Source organism: Gekko japonicus, unplaced genomic scaffold, assembly GCF_001447785.1.
Source record: "Gekko japonicus isolate JY-2015 unplaced genomic scaffold, Gekko_japonicus_V1.1 scaffold3909, whole genome shotgun sequence".
NCBI lineage: Eukaryota > Metazoa > Chordata > Lepidosauria > Squamata > Gekkonidae > Gekko > Gekko japonicus.
Window position 1 is genome coordinate 891 of NW_015168778.1, and position 18,476 is coordinate 19,366.

At 51.4% G+C, this 18,476-nt stretch overlaps 1 protein-coding gene across 1 annotated transcript; it reads right to left on the reverse strand.

Annotated features, from left to right (window-relative positions):
* Window positions 1-577: 577 nt before the first annotated feature.
* Window positions 578-17,265, reverse strand: LOC107114248 (chymotrypsin-like elastase family member 2A; the record flags this gene model as incomplete). The annotated part of the gene is made up of 5 exons (XM_015415689.1): window positions 17,169-17,265; window positions 10,415-10,524; window positions 8,345-8,439; window positions 4,412-4,692; window positions 578-741 (listed from the first exon to the last, which is right to left on the reverse strand). Coding segments are annotated over exons 1-5 (747 nt in total), but the record flags the coding sequence as incomplete, so codon positions are not given.
* Between the last annotated feature and the right edge of the window lie 1,211 nt (window positions 17,266-18,476).

The window sequence follows — 18,476 nt, forward strand, 5'->3', positions numbered from 1 at the left end:
GTGGACCCCGTCTTCATGAATCTATCTAATCCAGGGCTTTTTTGGTAGAAAAAGCCCAGCAGGAACTCATTAGCATAATAGGCGACACCCAACAGCAGAAACTCATTAGCCTATTAGGTCACACCCCTGATAGCACCACTCATTGGCATATTAGGCCACACACCCCCGTGTTACCAGAAGTGTGGTCATCCAGTCACACCCACCTTTCCTTTCTTATTCTGTTTACTTTGTTGTCAAAACCCAGGGCTTTTTTTTGTAGCAGGAACTTATTTGCATGTTAGGCCACACACCCCTAATGTAGCCAATCCTAATGAGTTTCTGCTGTTAGGTGTGGCTTATTATGCTAATGAGTTCCTGCTGGGTGTGGCCAACTCAGGAGCCCGCCGGAACTCCGTTCCTGTGCTTTCCTGCCCAAAAATACCCCTGATCTAATCCCCTTTCAAAGCTGCAATGCGCCACAGAAGAAATTACTAGATCTTCAGCCACCAGAGAGGTTCCATTCCAACACTGTAAGAGCAGTGGTGGAAGGAGGTCGATCTGATTGCACGGGAAGCCCCGGATTAGCTGATTTCTGTACCTGGCAGGCAGCCGGGGACTTTGCGTTGTCTCTTAATCCAGCACAGACCATCGACGGTTGCATTTTGTTCCCCCAGAATTTCTTGTCATGACACGTGTTGAAATCTAGGACGGGTAACTTGGCCTGATTCAAAACTTCCGCCAGGGTCAAGTTTTCTTTCCCACCTTCAGTACATAAGACACAAGGAAAGCACATGTGAGGATACCTGTGACAAGACACATGGAGGTGGTGCTGAAAACAGCAGTGCCGCTGTTGAGTTCTCCGGGTTCCTATTAATAGCAGAGGCTTCTTTATAGCCACTCAGCAGGTCGCCTATGGTGAATCAGAAGCTTCTCCAGGCGATCCGAGCAAGGAAGCTAATTTACATTTCATTCTCCACCTTCCCTGTGGAAACAAGCGATTAATAAAGGCAGGTGTGAGCTCGTGAAAGCATCGGTTGGGTCATCCTTTCGTAGGTTTTGTTTGCAAGATTTGCATCGTGTGCCGGGCACGGGTGGCTTAAATAAACTGGGCACGCTGATGCCATTATGCTGGATGGTTCTATAGCAGCAGCCGCCAGTGACATGAAGCGTGGCAGGAAAACTCACAGTGCGATGATATTAAGGCACAAGGTAAATGGCACTGCCATCTTATGGAGAAGGGTACGACTCAGGGCTGCCACTTTGGGCAGGAGGCCCGCGTGTACATTTCACCCTGTCCTTAATGCGCTTCTTATTCCCTTCTCTGCCATCTGGGGTTGCACCCATACAGTTCTCCGCACTCGACCAGCACTTTGTTCTGTTTTTTTCACTGGAGAAGAGGGAGAAATTGGATCAGATTTAAAAAAAACAACAACAGGGCAGAGAAAGGGAGGGGGAAGGGACTTCGGAGCAAACGCAGTCAAGAGGAGCCACTTCCTCAGGCTTCTGTTCCTAAATTCTACCTTTACAGAAACTGGGTGCGTTTTTTCCAACGTTCCTCTGAAATCTCCAGGATGCCCCTCCCCCAGTAGGGAATTTCTGCCTTTTTATCAGATCTTATTTATGTCCTCGGATGGCTTTCTTTGTGCATTTGCCCACTCATCAGCTAAAAAGGGTTGCCCAGGGCTTTTTTGGTAGAAAAATCCCAGCAGGAACTAATTAGCATAATAGGCCACACCCAACAGCTGAAACTCATTAGCATATTAGGCCACACCCTGACACCACAGCTCATTAGCATATTAGGCCGCAGCCCCGTGTTGCCAGAAGTGCGGTCATCCAGCCACACCCACCTTTTGCTTCTTATTCTGTTTACAGTTTGTTGTCAAAACCCAGGGCCTTTTTTTGTAGCAGGGACTCCTTTGCATGCTGGGCCACACACGCCTACTGTAGCCAATCCTAATGAGTTTCTGCTGTTGGGTGTGGCCTATTATGCTAATGAGTTCCTGCTGGGCGTGGCCAACTCAGGAGCCAGCCGGAACTCCGTTCCTGTGCGTTCCTGCCCAAAAATAGCCCTGGGGTTGCCGCTACTATCTTCTACTGATGCAAATGAGAAAGCGGTGTCTTAAAACCATGGGAGGTCCTTAGAACTCAGGATCTGAAAGCATCATGTAACGCTTTGATTCTTTTCAAACTTTCAGGACAGGTGCTTTATTTCTAAAGAGAACAATGCCAGGCGGGAGACCCTGGCTCAGTTTTGGCATTTGCAGTTCTTAATTCTAAGCATGTGGGGTAGGTTGCGACTGAACAGTAAGAAGGGAAGAAGAGGGCCTCTGCTAGGGTTGCCAACTGGCCTGGAGATAAATGTCTCCATCGGGGGTCATTTAGCAGAAAAAGAGGTGCAGGAGCTCATTAGCGCAACTCATTAGCATAACTTATTTGCATATGCCACACCCCCTGACATCACCGGAAGTGTGTCAGAAGGCAACACCCACTGCTCAGGCTCCACTGGACTGTTTTGGATTGCTAGCTATCGGGGGGTGGGAACGTGCAGATCTGTCCTAGCAGAGGAGGAAGAGCTTGTACCTGAATAAAACTTGGTCTTAAAGGTGCCACTGGACTGTTTTGGATGGGGGGGGAGCTCTGCAACTTATCTGGCTGCTTCTTGCTCTGACTGAGGGCTGCTGGGAGCAGGAGGTGGGGCTTGTTGCATGTGCCTCCACATCACAGCCCTGGTATTCCTTGGAGGAACAATCGGCATCTCTGGACTTAATGAGCACAAACAAGCTATATGACATAGATCCAGGTAGTCAGTCTTAAAGGTGCCACTGGACTCTAAATTTGTTAAGCTATGTACTTGAACAAAGAATGTGCAGGGCTAAGAAAGTTAATTTTTCTCAAGATCCTGCGCAGCTGCCTAATTCAGCATCCTGAGAATTTCAATTTTCATTGGGGGGGGGGGAAGCAAGATTCTACCATTAAGTTGGCAAAGGTAGGCTTGAAATCTCAAAGACAGTATTTGGCAAAATCTTTGGCATGTGTGCATTAGACTGTGTGAAGATAACCGCAGTTTCAGCCGTGAGCCTGCCTGTCCTGGAAGCGGATTCACGCCTTTCAGACACATGTGCTGTCTCCACCCACAGGCGGAGGTCAGGGAAGCTAGGTTTCCTCAGTGCTGATTGACCAGCACTTCTGTCATTAACAAGGTCTCCTCCTCCCTCCCCAAGCCAAAGTTTCAGTATAACACAACTTTAAAAAAAAGATATATAAAGCCCCAAAGAAATATTTGATCACATATTCAGGTGGATCCTTTAAAAAAAAAAAAGCTGAAATATGGCAGGGATTGCAATCAATCTTTGTGTGTTTTGGAGACAGGTATGCATATATCTTTTTGCCCTGATCTGGATGGCCCAGGCTAGCCAGATCTGGTCAGGTTTCAGAAGCTAAGCAGGGTCGGCTCTGGTTAGTATTTGGATGGGAGACCACCAAGGAAGTCCGGGGTAGCTGTTCAGAGGCAGGGAGGAGTCAGACAGAAAGAAGCAGTGGGAGCGGTGTAGCAAAAACCAACCAGGGCCCCGGTCACACGGCAAAGTTGCCGCAGGAGAGGCACGGATGGTGGGCGGATTATCCGGGCGCGATCACACCCCAACATCTGGGAAGTGGAGCACACCCATGGCTTACCGCCGACAATGCAAGTTAAAAAACTAGTACCTCCAAGGTACTAGTAAACGTTTGCCACAAGCTGCCTCCAGACCCCCATGGTGTGATCGCCCCGGAGCGTGGCATTCCCCTCTGCTCCCTCGTTTACCTGCTGGCGCTGAGAGAAGGACCGGTGGTGTGCCGCCAGCACGTCTGATCGCGTAATCGCGGATCAAACTGCGCTGGGCAATTAGCCACGCCTCCCCCCCCCGTGATATCCGGCCGGTGTGACCGGGGCCCTTGTTTGCTTGTCTATCTAAATACAAACTAAGTAGTTCTGTTAATGAGGCCTGTATAGCTACTTGCTCCTCCCACTGAGAAGCCGAAGGAAGCAGATGATGCAAAATAAAAATGCACTTTTTTTGGCAAGGAATTTGGGTTTTGAAGATGCTGAATTTTTAATTCCTTTCCCTCTTAGTGCCGAATCTCTGACTTTGGTCACGTGCTGCTGTTTTTACTGGTGCCAAAAATAGAAAATAGGTCCATAAGGGAAGCAGATTGCTTCCCATATACATGTGCATAGTGCAGAGTAAAGGGTTTAGATATGGGAGCTCTGGGTCCAGATCCCAGATTCAAGGGCTGGTGACTATATCTCAGCCTAGCCTACCTCGCAGGGTTGTTTGTTTGATGATAAAGAGAGATGGAGGATGCCCTGAACTCTTTGCCAGAAGGGTGGATAACAATGTAATAATCTAAATCAGGTTCCAGGTGCTCCTCCATCTTATCACTGACATTATACCTCTTGTTCCTCCCCAGCCGGTCACCCAGCAAAAGTGTCCAGGGTGGAGGAAGGTATCTATCTTCGGCAGACACGCATACCGGACGAACTTGTTGGCCATAATGTCTTCCACGGGCTTGACCAAAGCAATGTCATGCTCGAGTTCACTTAGCTGAGGATAGCGAAAATTCTCATGCCGGTAGATTCGCTTCACCCGGTAGGTTCGCTCGGTAGATTCGGGGTATCTGAGGTGGTGTTTGCCCAGAAGAATACGCCAGTTTGTAACGTCTTCCGCCTCCCCCCTAAGAAAAAGAATTAGGGTAAAATGGGGCATGCGGTACAGTCTCTCGGGGATTCCCTCCCTCCATTTTTCTCTGCTCCATTTTTCTCTGCTCTCTGCACTAAAACGACTGAGCCAGGAGAAGTGTATTCACCCAGAGCCGAACCAGATGAAACTCTGCGAGTCCTGTGTCCAAAGCTTTTAAAGAACGTAATTATCTGGTTGGGGCAGGGCCGGCTCGAGGTGTTTCTGCACCCTAAGCGAGGCTGCCTTATGGTGCAGATGCCAACTTCCCGGTGGGGCCTGGAGACCTGGAGACCTCTGGAGCCAGCCACCCTTTTGCTGCCACCACCACTGCCTCCTCCCCCCCCGCCGCCACCACCAGAGGGGGGGAGGATGGGGGGAGGCACAGCTTGGCGCCCCATCCAGGGCCCGGCGCTCTAGGCGAATGCCTAGTTCGCCTAGTGCGTGAGCCGGCCCTAGGTTGGGGGGACCTCAAAAGGACTGGGAGCATAGCGTGGTGGGGTAATCTCTCCACTGTTTCCCCATTTTAAAACAGGGGAGTCGCTGTCTTCCATATTTGGGCAACACGGACAGGAGTAGTGGTGGAAAATGCCGTCAAGTCACAGCGGACTTGTGGAGACCCGGTGGGGTTCTCAAGGCAAGAGATGTTCAGAGGTGGCTCGCAAATTGCCTGCTTCCACATAGCAACCCTGAACGTCCTTGGTGGTCTCCCATGCAAGCTCTAACCAGGGCTAACCTTGCTCAGTTTCCGATGAGATCAGACTAGACATCCAAGTCAGGGCTATAGAGAGTAACTGCATCCATAAGGACATAAGAGAAGCCAATGTTGGATCAGGCCAATGGCCCATCTAGTCCAACACTCTGTCACACAGGGGCCAAAAAATACCAGGTGCCATCAGGAGGTCCAGCAGTGGGGCCAGGACACTAGGAGCCCTCCCACTGTTGCCCACCCCCCCCAAGCACCAAGAATACAGAGCATCACTTGCCCCAGCCTGAGAGTTCCTATCTATACCTTGTGGCTAATAGCCACTGATGGACCTCTGCTCCATATAAGAACATAAGAGAAGTCAATGTTGGATCAGGCCAATGGACCATCCAGTCCAACACTCTGTCACACAGTGGCCAAAAGTACCAGGTGCCATCAGGAGGTCCATCAGTGAGGCCAGGACTCTAGAAGCCCTCCCACTGTTGCCCCCCCCAAGCACCAAGAATCCAACTTATGCGAAAGTAACTGCATCCAGCCCTTGCCATTAGATTTAAGGATACTTCTCTGAGAGTATGGGTAGTTCCTGGCCCACCAGAATACAGCAAGACGACTTCTGTCATAAAGAGCTACTTGGAAGAAGCTCTCCGCAGTCTGAGGTGAGCTTCGTAAAGGGGAGAGCAGCAAAACGACATAGCCGGACTAAGATCCACATCCAGTGGCATATGGCAATAGGACTTTAAAGCACTGATCAACAGTGTCTTGCTTCCCTCTTGGAGACCAAATTAGCTTTAAAGATTCTGGTTCATGGGGATCTTTCCGTAGTTAAGCCGTGTCAAGAGTCATCACTGGACGTGTGTCCTTTGTGTAGTCGTGCACTGAATAGGCATGACAGAAAATGGGATTCCTGTGCTTTCTTTACAGCGTTTCAGGGAGGGAAATACAGGCAGTGTGTTTTGCAGGGAGCAGAGAGCTGAACTCGGGCTTTAATTCTGGCTCTGCGTAGCGACCCTGGACTTCCTGGTCCGTCCCTGCTTAGCTTTTGAGATCTGACAACAGTGGGAGGGCTTCCGGATCCAACATTGGCTTCTCTTATGTTCTTATGTCTGGGGCAAGGGATGCTCTTTATTCTTGGTGCTTAGGGGGGGCAACAGTGGGAGGGCTTCTAGTGTCCTCCTGGCCACACTGGTGGACCTCCTGATGGCACTGGTATTTCTGGCCACTGTGTGATACAGAGTGTTGGACTGGATGGGCCTTTGGCCTGATCCAACATTGGCTTCTCTTATGTTCTTATGTTCTTATGACAAGATCGGGCTGGGCTGGGCTGGGCTGGGCTATCCAGGTTAGGGCTTAATTACTGTATCATATTTTTGTCCCCCTCCTTCTAGGAGCTGCGAACAGGCCCGGGGGAAACCATACTGTCCATTTAATAGAGTTTGGATGTGTTTGGAATTAGGCAGCAGCTGAAGTTTTTCATGCCATGAAGGTTTTTAAAAGAGGCTTAGTGGGATGTTATATACCAGGTGGTGTTATTGACCTCCCGGCAGTTCACAACCGTACTTCCTTCCCCCAAGGAGCTCCGGGTGTATACCTGCTTGCCACGCCCTGCATTGTATCGTTATAGGACAGGAAACACAAGTAGAGCCTCAGGAGATACACATCAGGGCAAACAAGAAGTCAAGAGTCAGAGACATGGGAAGATCCTCTCGCCTGCTGAATGACCCCACCCGGAATGGCTCTCAGCAGGCACACAAAGAGAACAGGCATGTTTACCCTTGTTTCTACGCACACACATTGGGAACAGCTTTTCCCAAAAGGCAGCGAAATTGGCCACTCTGTAAGGGCTCACAACCCAACTGGTGGGGCTCCGCTCCATGACTCGCCTGATGCTTCTGACTCTCTGGTGTCCCGATCACCCCCCCCCCAATAATGCAGTTTCAGTCCACTCTCAATGCACTTTCCAACTGGATTCTAGTGTGTGAACTGGCAAGATGGCATTGGCTTTTCCCTCCATTGTTTTACTAAACCAACCTTTTTGAGCCAGCAGAAACACCTTTGGAATTCTGACACCAGTTGGTGGGAGGAACGGCAAAATGGCTGCCTCAGGAGGTGGAGTCACTAAGGGTGCGTTCAGACGGGGGCTTTACATCGGTTAGGGTGCCGGTTCCAATCGTTGTACTTACCGGCGTTCAGACGGGGCACATCTGCCTCCTCTCCCTAACCGGTGTAAAGCCCTTTCGTTAAAGCCCTTTACACCGTTGCACTCTGCTACCAGTTCCCCAAGTGGTGGTATACAGAGTGCAACGGTGGTAAACGGTGCACCCCGGCGTCTGATCGCTCTCCACCAGTGCCTAGGCATTTCCGTCGGAAGCCTGAGGCATCTGTTAAAATAAACACAAAAAAACTTACTTTACCTTCCCGGAGGAGTCCGGGACTTAAGGGAGGCCAAGTTGGGATTTAAACTTTAAAGGTAAGTCCTTACCTTTAAAGTTTAAATGTAATGGGGGGGTTGAGCATGCGCAAAAATCGCCATTCTCTGAATGACTACCTGTGCGCATGCTCAAACTGCTTTAAAAAAAAAAAAAACACCGACGCCTGCAGCGTGTGAGCGGGCGTCCAATGGAGGCATTCGCAAGATGGAGGGTGAGTCTGATCGCGTTTCTGCCGGCATAAACTGCACCGGTTCCAACCGTCTGAACGCACCCAAAAAGTCAGGGGGTGAGGTTATGCATAACTGTGTGTGACTGTAACTCTTCAGCATTTCGGGCAGAAGCTCAGTTTAACAGTTTAAAATCTGTGCAGCCTATTAGAAGCCCTGCTAGGCAAAGATCCCACTTGGCCCTGCCCAGATTTCAAAAAGCACTTTGCAGGCACCCCGTTGGGGACCCCTCGTTTATCTACTTCCAGGAATCCGCAGGGGGTGGTGGGGGTGGAACGCAGCACTTACTTCTGGAAGCAGTGAGCGGCAGTGAGGACCCAGCGTTTGTGAATGAGGGTGCCGCCGCAGACATGAACAAATCTATCACTTGGTCTAGAGCGAGTCTGGGGAGAGGAAAACAAGAGAAAGCACACGTGTCAGTCACAGAGACGATTGGGAACAGGGCCAAAGTAACCTCATTTTAGGCTTCCCAAGTCCCCCTGGGGGGCGGGGAAACCCCCGCCCCAGAGGCCCATTCCCTGCCACCGCCGGATTGGGGCCCTGGGGGAGCTCCACCCCGACGTGCGCGTCACCCAGAAGTGACGCGACCATGCTGGGCACGCTGGGGGCAGGGCCACGGCAATCCGAGGGAAAACTCTATGGTTTTCCCTTGTATGGCCATGGCCCCACCCCCAGCGTGCCTGCCATCATCACGTCACTTCTGCACGCACACCAGACGCCGGCCGGGAGCCCCCCGCTCTGGCAGAAGATCGACTTGGCAACCCTACCAACCCTCACTTGGATTCGGGAGGTGTCGGGTGCTGTAGGCCTCAAAGCCAGGACCTGGGTTTTCTTCAGTTTGCTATTGGAGCTGCCTGTAAAGACGGCTGCAAGAGCCAATCTCATCTGTTCCCACAGCACCACCCCTCAAGATGGCCACTGGAGGAACAACACCACACTGCCAGTCATGTCAAATGAAGCCATCTGAGATCAGCTGACTGAAAGGGCCAATGAGATCAGCCCTGGATGTATAAAGCTGCTACTTCTGTGCTGGGTTTTTTCAGTCTGAGTGGCTTGTTAGTGGAAGTATTTACTCGCTGCCTGAATTTGACCTAGTGTCTTGCTTTCGTCTTTGCCTGCTGTATAGATTCTGGCCTGGCCATGACAGCCCCATTTGTGTACGTTGGTTTATTCTCATGCGGTGGAGTCCCCATTGTTAGTTCTGTTGGTTACTTGGAGATGTAGACTGCATGAACTCCCTTGTCCTGAAACCCGCTGCTCCCATCCCTCTATCTCCTTGCTAAAAAATGGATGTTGCTTTGAACACGTCCATCTCTGCTGTGTGAACCTACGAACAGGAACCTGAATGAAGTCCCTAATCCTGACTTGAAAGGAAAAGGGAACATCCCACCCTGCCTACTCTATCTCCAGCTTGACTTGGGCTACTCTATTATGCAGGGGTCATTTCGTAGAAAAAGAGGTGCAGGAGCTCATTAGCATAACTCATTAGGATAACTTATTTGCATATGCCACACCCCCTGACATCACTGGAAGAGTGTCAGAAGGCAACACCCACAGCTCAGGCTCCACTGGACTGTTTTGGATTGCTAGCTATTGGGGGCTGGAGGAACGTGCAGATCTGTCCTCACAGAGGAGGGAGAGCTTGTACCTGAATAAAACTTGGTCTTAAAGGTGCCACTGGACTGTTTTGGATTGCTAGCTATGGGGGGGGACACACACAGATCTGTCCTCACAGAGGAGGGAGAGCTTGTACCTGAAGGCGGGCTGGGGCCCCCCCTGCAATTTACCTGGCTGCTTCTTGCTCCTCGTGGCCCAACTGAGTGCTGCTGGGAGCAGGGGCGGGGCTTGTTGCATGTGCCCACCCCCTGGGCTCCTTACTGCCAGAGCTCCGCTCCTGTGCGCTCCCACAGGAAATGACCCCTGCTATTATGACTGAATCGTCTTGACAGCGAGGAGAAGCCTTGCCCACCAAATGTGTTGTGGATATTAAGGTTCCTCTGTGAGGGAACATTCCAGCATTTTGTATCTTGGACACTGAGAAAGGGAGGAGCTCACTTGACTCAGAATATGACCCCTCCCTCTCCACCTGCCAGCTTCCAGGTAGTGGCTGGAATCTCCTGGGATTACAAAAATGATCTCCAGGAGACAACAGTTCCCCTGGAGAAAATGGCTGCTTTGGAAGGTGGACTCTGCGGCATTCTACCCCATTGAAGTCTCTCTCCCAAACTCCACCCTCAACAGGCTCCACCCCCCCAAATCTCCAGGTACCTCCCAACTTGGAGCTGGCAACCCTATCCTGGACCCTGGCACCAGCCATGCCTTAAAAAAAATATCCACCACGATTTTCAACATTTCTACCTGTAAAGAGACCTGCCAAGGCCAAGAATGTGGCCTTGCTTCGTTGCCAGATATGATCTTTGCAAATATGTTGGGCTGGAAGTAAGCAATGCCACAATTCTGGGGCCAATCTGAAACAGAAAAGAAAGAGAATGGTCAGCAACATGAGAAGAGCGCCATTCACGTACAACTGAATGTCACCTGTCTTCCCAAGGGAAGAAGAAGAGAGAAGAAGAGAAGAGATTAGATTTATACCCCGCCCTTCACTCAGAGTCTCAGAGCGGCTTACAAACTCCTTTCCCTTCCTCTCCCCACAACAGACACCCTGTAGGTGGGGTTGAGAGAGCTTTTCCAGAACTGTCCTTAAGAGAACAGCTCTGGCAGAACTATGGCTTGCCCAGGGCCATCCAGCAGGTGCGAGTGGAGGAGTGGGGAATCAAACCCGGTTCTCCCAGATTAGAGTCCGCGCACTTAACCACTACACCAAACTGGTATCCAGCTGTCATGGCCCATAGCCCTGTGAAGTTGTGCAAAGCGCCTGCGTACTCTGTGCATAGAGTGGAGTGGGATCATGCCTTCTTGCCACAGAGACAGACTTCAGCAGAGAACTGGACAGAAATGTATCCGCATAGCCTTACACCCTCCTCCTTGTAGCGGTTGTGATCCTGCATCATAGGATTCCATGTAGAGGTTAGTCTGCATGCGCAGAGGCCTGGGGGATTGCCAAGGATTGAACCTGGGACCTTCTGTATGCCAAGCAGATGCTCTTCCACTGAGCCACAGCCTCTCCTGACCAGAAACACTGGCTTGGTGTCAGCTAGCTGCCATGTTTAATTTTGTGTTTGTCCTTTCCTGCATGTGGTGCGAATGCGCATGCTTGCTCGCTTGCTGTAAGCAGTGATAGGGAGGCGCTCATGAGACTGTACGAACTGGCACTGCCAGACTTGGTTATCTGACTAACCTTGAGGAGGAGGGAGGGCTTGTGTTCCACTGTTGGTGTGAATATTTCTGCTCTCATGAGGCACAGAGACTTTCCCGTTCATTATGTAATCTGCCGCCGGGAGAATTCCCACGCGCGCGCTTGGATTTAATTTGCTTAGCCAATTGCAGCATCGTGTTATATGTAGTGATGCACCCTCCCCATTGTCATTCCTAACAATATCCCTGTAGACCATGGCACCCCCTCCCCACCCCCCAGCCCGATCACCGTGAAAGATCCAAGATCCATACGAGCGGTCATGGGCTTTGCCAGAAACATGAGTAAACTGATCTCCCAGCACTGATCATGAATGCAAGTAAAGCACTTCCACCAGCTACTCAGGAAGCAGAAGTACGGGGGGTTATCTCAGAGATATCATCAGGAGATGCCAAAGAATACATTTTGCAGAGCTCTGCCTGGGTTGCCTCATCTTAATATAGTTCTGGACTGGGGTCATTTCGTAGAAAAAGAGGTGCAGGAGCTCATTAGCATAACTTATTTGCATGTGCCACACCCCCTGACATCACCGGAAGTGTGTCAGAAGGCAACACCCACCTCTTAGGCTCCACTGGACTGTTTGGGATTGCTAGCTATTGGGGGGGGGCGTGCAGTTCTGTCCTTGAAGAGTAGGGAGAGCTTATACCTGAATAAAACTTGGTCTTAAAGCTGCCACTGGACTGTTTTGGACCGGGAGGGGGGCTGGGGGAGCTCTGCAGCTTACCTGGCTGCTTCTTGCTCTGACTGAGGGCTGCTGGGAGCAGGGGGTGGGGCTTGTTGCATGTGCCCGCCCTCTGGGCTCTTTACTGCCGGAGCTCCGCTCCTGTGCGCTCCTGCAGGAAATGACCCCTGGTTCTGGAGCTAGTATTGTCTGAGAATCAGACTAGCAGCTGGGAGACCCAGGTTCGAATACCCAGGAGCCATGGAAGCTTGCTGGGTGTCCTTGAGCCAGTCATGGCCAATGTTCCCGCTAAGCTGTGGAGTCTGGTGAGCAGAAATTCTACTTTGTGAGCTACTGGTATTAGAGTTGTGAGCAAGCGATTTGGTTACTGCATAAATTAGTTTGCTCTGGAGCCCTCCTTCCTGAGCTAAGACAAAAATGAGTGAGCCGGAGGCTAAAAACTAAAAACTGTGAGCTAGCTCACACTAACTCAGCTTAGAGGGAACACTGGTCATTGCCTCTCAGCCACAACTACCTCACAGGGTTGTTGTGAGAAGAGAAGAGAAAAGAAGAGATTGGATTTTTACCCCGCCCTTCACTACCGAGTCTCAGAGAGGCTTACAAACTCCTTCCCCTTCCCCTCCCCACAACAGACACCCTGTGAGGTAGGTGGGTCTGAGAGAGCTCTGACAGAAACTGCTCTTTTTTCAAGAAAAGCTCTTATCAGAACTACGGCTTGCCCAAGGTCATCCAGCAGGTACAAGTGGAGGAGTAGGGAATCAAACCCGGTTCTCCCAGATTAGAGTCCACGCACTTAACCACTACACCAAACTGGCTCTTGTGTGTGTGGGATTTGTGTGTGTGTGGATCCTATACCCTCCACTCAGGTAGGGATGCCAGCCTCCTGGTGGGGCCAGGGGATCTCACAGAATTACAGCTCATCTCCAGACTACAGAGATCTGTTTCCACTGAGAAAATGTATGCTTTGGAGGGTGGACTCTATGGCACTGTGCCCCACTGAGGTCCCTGTCCTCCCCAGGCTCCACCCCCAAATCTCCAGGAGTTTCCCCACCTGGATCTGGCAACCCTACGTGACTGCCAGCGGCCTAGGAGGACCGGGCAACCTCACCACGTCCTGCCCTTCTTTGCTCTCCAGTTACCTGCCCCTCCTGTCTTCCCTCCACTCTACCTCAGTTTCCTCCCCAACAGGGCACACGTGGTTGTCTTACCATCACCTACCAGCCTGTTTTTTCCCCACAGTCCCCCCCCATTTTTAACCAACTCTTATCTCTCTTGTGGTGTCTTCTTCCCTATTCACTCCCTATTTATGTTATTGTTATTGAGTTGCAGTTGAGTCAGACTCTTTGCGACCCCATGGACCACATCACACCAGGCCCTCCTGTCTTCTGCCACCCTCTGGAGTTTGCTCCACTTCATGTTCGTTGCATCAGTGACACTTTCTAACCATCTCATCCTTTGCCGTCCCCGTCTTCTTTGACCTTCAGTCTTTCTCAGCATCGGGGTCTTCTCCAGTGAGTGCTCCCTTCTCATTGGGTGGCCAAAGTATTTGAGCTTCAGCTTCAGTATCTGGCCTTCCAGGGAACAGTCAGGGCTGATTTCCTGATTTGATCTCCTTGCAGTCCAAGGGACTTTCAAGAGTCTTCTTCTTACTTATGCAGGGGTCATTTCCTGCGGGAGCGCACAGGAGCGGAGCTCCGGCAGTAAGGCGCTCAGGGGGCGGGCACATGCAACAAGCCCCACCCCCTGCTCCCAGCAGCCCTCAGTTGGGCCATGAGGAACAAGAAGCAGCCAGGTAAGTTGCAGAGCCCGCCTTCAGGTACAAGCTCTCCCTCCTCTGTGAGAGCAGATCTGCGCATTCTCCCCCCCCAATAGCTAGCAATCCAAAACAGTCCAGTGGCACCTTTAAGACCAAGTTTTATTCAGGTACAAGCTCTCCCTCCTCTGTGAGGACAGATCCGCGCATTCTCCCCCCCCAATAGCTAGCAATCCAAAACAGTCCAGTGGCACCTTTAAGACCAAGTTTTATTCAGGTACAAGCTCTCCCTCCTCTGTGAGGACAGATCCGCACGTCCCCCCCACAATAGCTAGCAATCCCAAACAGTCCAGTGGAGCCTGAGCGGTGGGTGTTGCCTCCTGACACACTTCCAGTGTTGTCAGGGGGCGTGGCATATGCAAATAAGTTAGGCTAATGTGTTATGCTAATGAGCTCCTGCAGCTCTTTTTCTACGGAATGACCCCTGCTTATGCTCCCCCCCCCCAAAAAAATTATACATCCTCCTTTTTACAGCACTCGATTCTGCACGCCCTTCAAAATGCCACTCAGGAGTCCCGTTCCCTCCCACAGTGTCTTCGTCACCACCTGATCCTTCGGGGAGGGCGGGATATAAATCCAAATAAATAAATAAATATCTTAGGCTACCCTGCAGGGTTCGGACTTTTCTCCATCTTTGCAGAAATCGATCCTCCAGCTCCGGGTGCTTCTGCTGTGAGGCTCTTAAAAACCCACACAGGGAAGGGCTTCCGTGGCTTATTAGCTCTACACAACTGAATGCGGTCCTGACCTGGAAGGCCCAGGCTAGCCGGATCTCGTCAGATCTTGGAACAGGGGTCGTTTTGTAGACAAAGAGCTAGGGGAACTCATTAACATAACTCATTAGCATATGCCACACCCCCTGACATCATAAGGCCCGGCGGTGGACCTGCAAGGCCGGCGGGAGTGCGAGGAAGCTCCGCCAAGGCCCTCCCTGGCCCCAGGCAGGCAGGGGTGGGGAGAGGCGGAGAGGAAGCAACTTACCCTCCCTCTTCTCCTGCCTTCTCCTGGCTGAATGAGGGCCGGAAGCCGGGCGGCCGGAAGCAGGGGGCGGGGCTTCATCGTGTGCCCCGCTCCCTACACCTCACCTGGGGGAACTGTGATCCCCCGCATTCCCCCCCGAAATGACCTCTGTCTTGGAAGCTAATTAGAGTCGGCTTTGGTTAGCATTGGGATGGGAGACCACCAAAGATAGTCCAGGGTCGCTGAACAGAAGCAGAAGCAAACCACCTCTGAGTAACTCTTGCCTTGAAAACCGTACAGGGTCGCCATAGGTTGGCTGTGACTTGACTGCCACCATGTAACTGAATGACAGCCATCACTGTAAAGTGACCTATGACTGTGACCATCCAAAGGCGTGGTCGCCTTTAAGAAAGGTATGCGCTTCCGTGTGCAAGGCACACTTTGTCAGATACATAGTAAAGGTAAAGGTTCCCTTGCTCGAAAGCCAGTCGAGTCCGACTCTAGGGTAGCGGTGCTCATCTCCATTTCAGAGCCGAAGAGCCAGAGCTGTCCGAAGATGTTTCCGTGGTCATATGGCCGGCATGACTCAACACCAAGGCACACAGAACGCTGTTACCTTCCCACCGAAGTGGTACCTATTTATCTACTTGCAATTTCTTGCTTTTGACCTGCTAGGTTGGCAGGAGCTGGGACTAGAGACGGGAGCTCACTCCATCCTGCGGCACACTCGGGTCTCGAACCGCTGAACTACCGACCTTCCACAGACTAAGTTTCAAACTTATAGCCAGAGAATGAACGGCAAATTAACATGCAACATGATGAAGATCAAGATATGCAAAGTGACACTAAATAACAAGTTAAGGTGATACGGCCAACAGTTGTAAAGCAATAAATACGTCAAACTAGCAGAGAAATGTCTAAAGGTGTCTTTTCTAATGGCAGGAAGCAACTGGGAATCTTCATCCTGTCAGGCAGGGAGGGCACTTAACACGACATCCCACTCCAAAGAATGCTGCTATGTCATCATGTTGCATGTTATCTGTTCATTCTCTGGCTATAAGTTTGAACCTTTCTTGCCATTCTGTGTGTCCGAAAAAGTGTGCCCAGCACACGAAAGCTCATCCCTTCAATACACCTTTGTTGGTCTTAAAGGTGCCATGGGACTCTAAATTTGTTGTACGGCTTCAGAGCAACATGGCTGACCAACTGGATCCATCCTAAGGTAAGAAAGACATCCTCTTCCCCAACGTGCTTCCAAGGAAGATTTGGGAGTCGCTGCGGTTAAGGGGAGGAAGAGCAGGATCTCAGAACCAATCAGTGATACCTTTCTCTGCCTCGGTTGTCCATCTGTAAAATCGCAATGTGACGTTCTCTGCTGGGCTGGTGTCGAGGAATGCTCGGTTTGCTCAGTAAAATCACACGCGGATAATGTGCTGAATTCATATCAGCTTAGCGACACATTTGCAGCCGGATCCAAATGTAGTCATGGGGCTTTGGGAAAGCAATGTCAATTTGCCCTGGACTGAGCTCAAGGGGCCCATTGCTGTATCTGCTTCAATTCATAGAATCGTAGAGTTGGAAGGGACCTCCAGGGTCATTAGGTCCAACCCCCTGCACAATGCAGGAAATTCACAAATACCTCCCCCCCCATGCCCCCAGTGACTGCTGTTCCACGCCCAGAAGATGATAAAAAAAGCTCCAGGATCCCTGGCCAAATCGGCCTGGAGAAAAATTGCTTCCTGACCCCAAAGTGGCGATCAGCATTTCCCTGGGCGTGTAAGACAGGGCCACGAGAACCAAGCACTGAGGCAACCCTTCCTGCCCTCCCTTCTCATCATCTGCCCAAGTTCACAGAATCCACATTGCTGTCAGATGGCCATTAGGCACTGAAGTCACATTAGGACAGGGGGGGAAATATATAATCCTTGTAAAAGGTAAAGGTAAAGGTTCCCTTGCTCGAAAGCCAATCGAATCCGACTCTAGGGTTGCGGTGCTCATCTCCGTTTCAAAGCCAAAGAGCCAGTGCTGTCCGAAGACATTTCTGTGGTCATGTGGCCGGCATGACTAAACACCGAGGCACACGGAACGCTGTTCCCTTCCCACCGAAGTGGTCCCTATTTATCTACTTGCAATTTCTTGCTTTCGAACTGCTAGGTTGGCAGGAGCTGGAACGAGAGACGGGAGCTCACTCCGTCTTGCGGCACCCGGGTCTCGAACTGCTGAACTACCGACCTTCCGCAGCCTGCAGTTCAGCGTCTTAGCCACTTGAGCCACCTTGTGCCCTGTCCCTAAATCATCATCATCATGGCCCTTCCAAAGAGATTCCATCCATTCCCAGGCTTACCTAAATCCAGAAGTTTGGGAAGAAATACCTTCTGCGGCAAGTACGCCTTTGCCAAAGAAAGGGCCACAACCAGGATAAGGAGACCGCCCCGAAACATTGCCAGAGGCTTGATCCGAAGAGCGCACAAAGGAAGGCTGGGATTTTATAGGGGAACGCAAATGCCATCGCTGCGCCCAGTGAGCCAGAGAAAAGAGGACAACAACCTGGGCTTGTTGCTGTCGAAAACCACTCAGACAAAGCCCGGTGGATCAAAACACCCGGGCCTGGATGCTTCTGCCTGCGCTTAGCAGTCCTTTTGACGGACCCGGCTGGAGGAGGGCCGGTCTCAATCAGCAGTTTTGGAAAGGCACAAACAAGGCCAGGAGCGGCTGCAGCAAGACAGGGTGGCCGGTTGGAGATCCGGGAGCAAGGGGTGCCAACTGGCCCTGAGGCACCCCGGCACTGTCTCCCACTATCATACTCAGTTGAATAGGGATCTCGGGGGTGGGTGGGGGTGGACGTCTTTTTCACTGGCCTCGATCGTGTGCCTTTAAGCCGCAGCTCTTGACCCACAGAGGGATGTTTTCTGCTGGAGGTTAGAGTGGTGGCGTGAGATCTCCCCACTACTGCAACTGGTTTCCAGCAGGGGTCATTTCGTAAAAAAAGAGCTAGGGGAACTCATTAGCATAACTCATTATCATATGCCACACCCCCTGACATCAGGGGCCCGGCGGTGAACCTGCAAGGCCAGCGGGAGTGTGAGGAAGCCCCGCCAAGGCCCTCCATGGCCCCAGGCAGGCAGGGGTGGGGAGAGGCGGGGAGGAAGCAACTTACCCTCCCTCTTCTCCTGCCTCCTCCTGGCTGAATGAGGGCTGGAAGCGGGGCGGCCGGAAGCAGGGGGCGGGGCTTCGTCATGTGCCCCACCCCCCGCACCTCACCGCGTTCTCCCCCAAAATGACCTCTGGTTTCCAGGCAACAGAGATAAGTTCCCCTGGAGAAAATGGCCTCTTTGGAATGTGGGATCTATGGCATTATACCCTACTGTGGTCCAATGTTCCCTCTAAGCCGTGGAGTCTTGTGAGCAAAAATTGTACTTTGTGAGCTACTGGCATGAACGTTGTTACTGAGCCGTTTGGCTGCTGCATAAATTAGTTTGCTCTGGAGCCACATCCTTCCTGTGCTAAGACAAAAATTTGTGAGCTGGAGGCTAAAAAACAGTGAGCTAGCTCACACTAGCTCAGCTTAGAGGGAACACTGCTGTGGCCCCTCCCTTCCCCAAACCTCGCCCTCCCAAGGCTCCATCCCCAAAATCTCAGTATTTCCCAACCT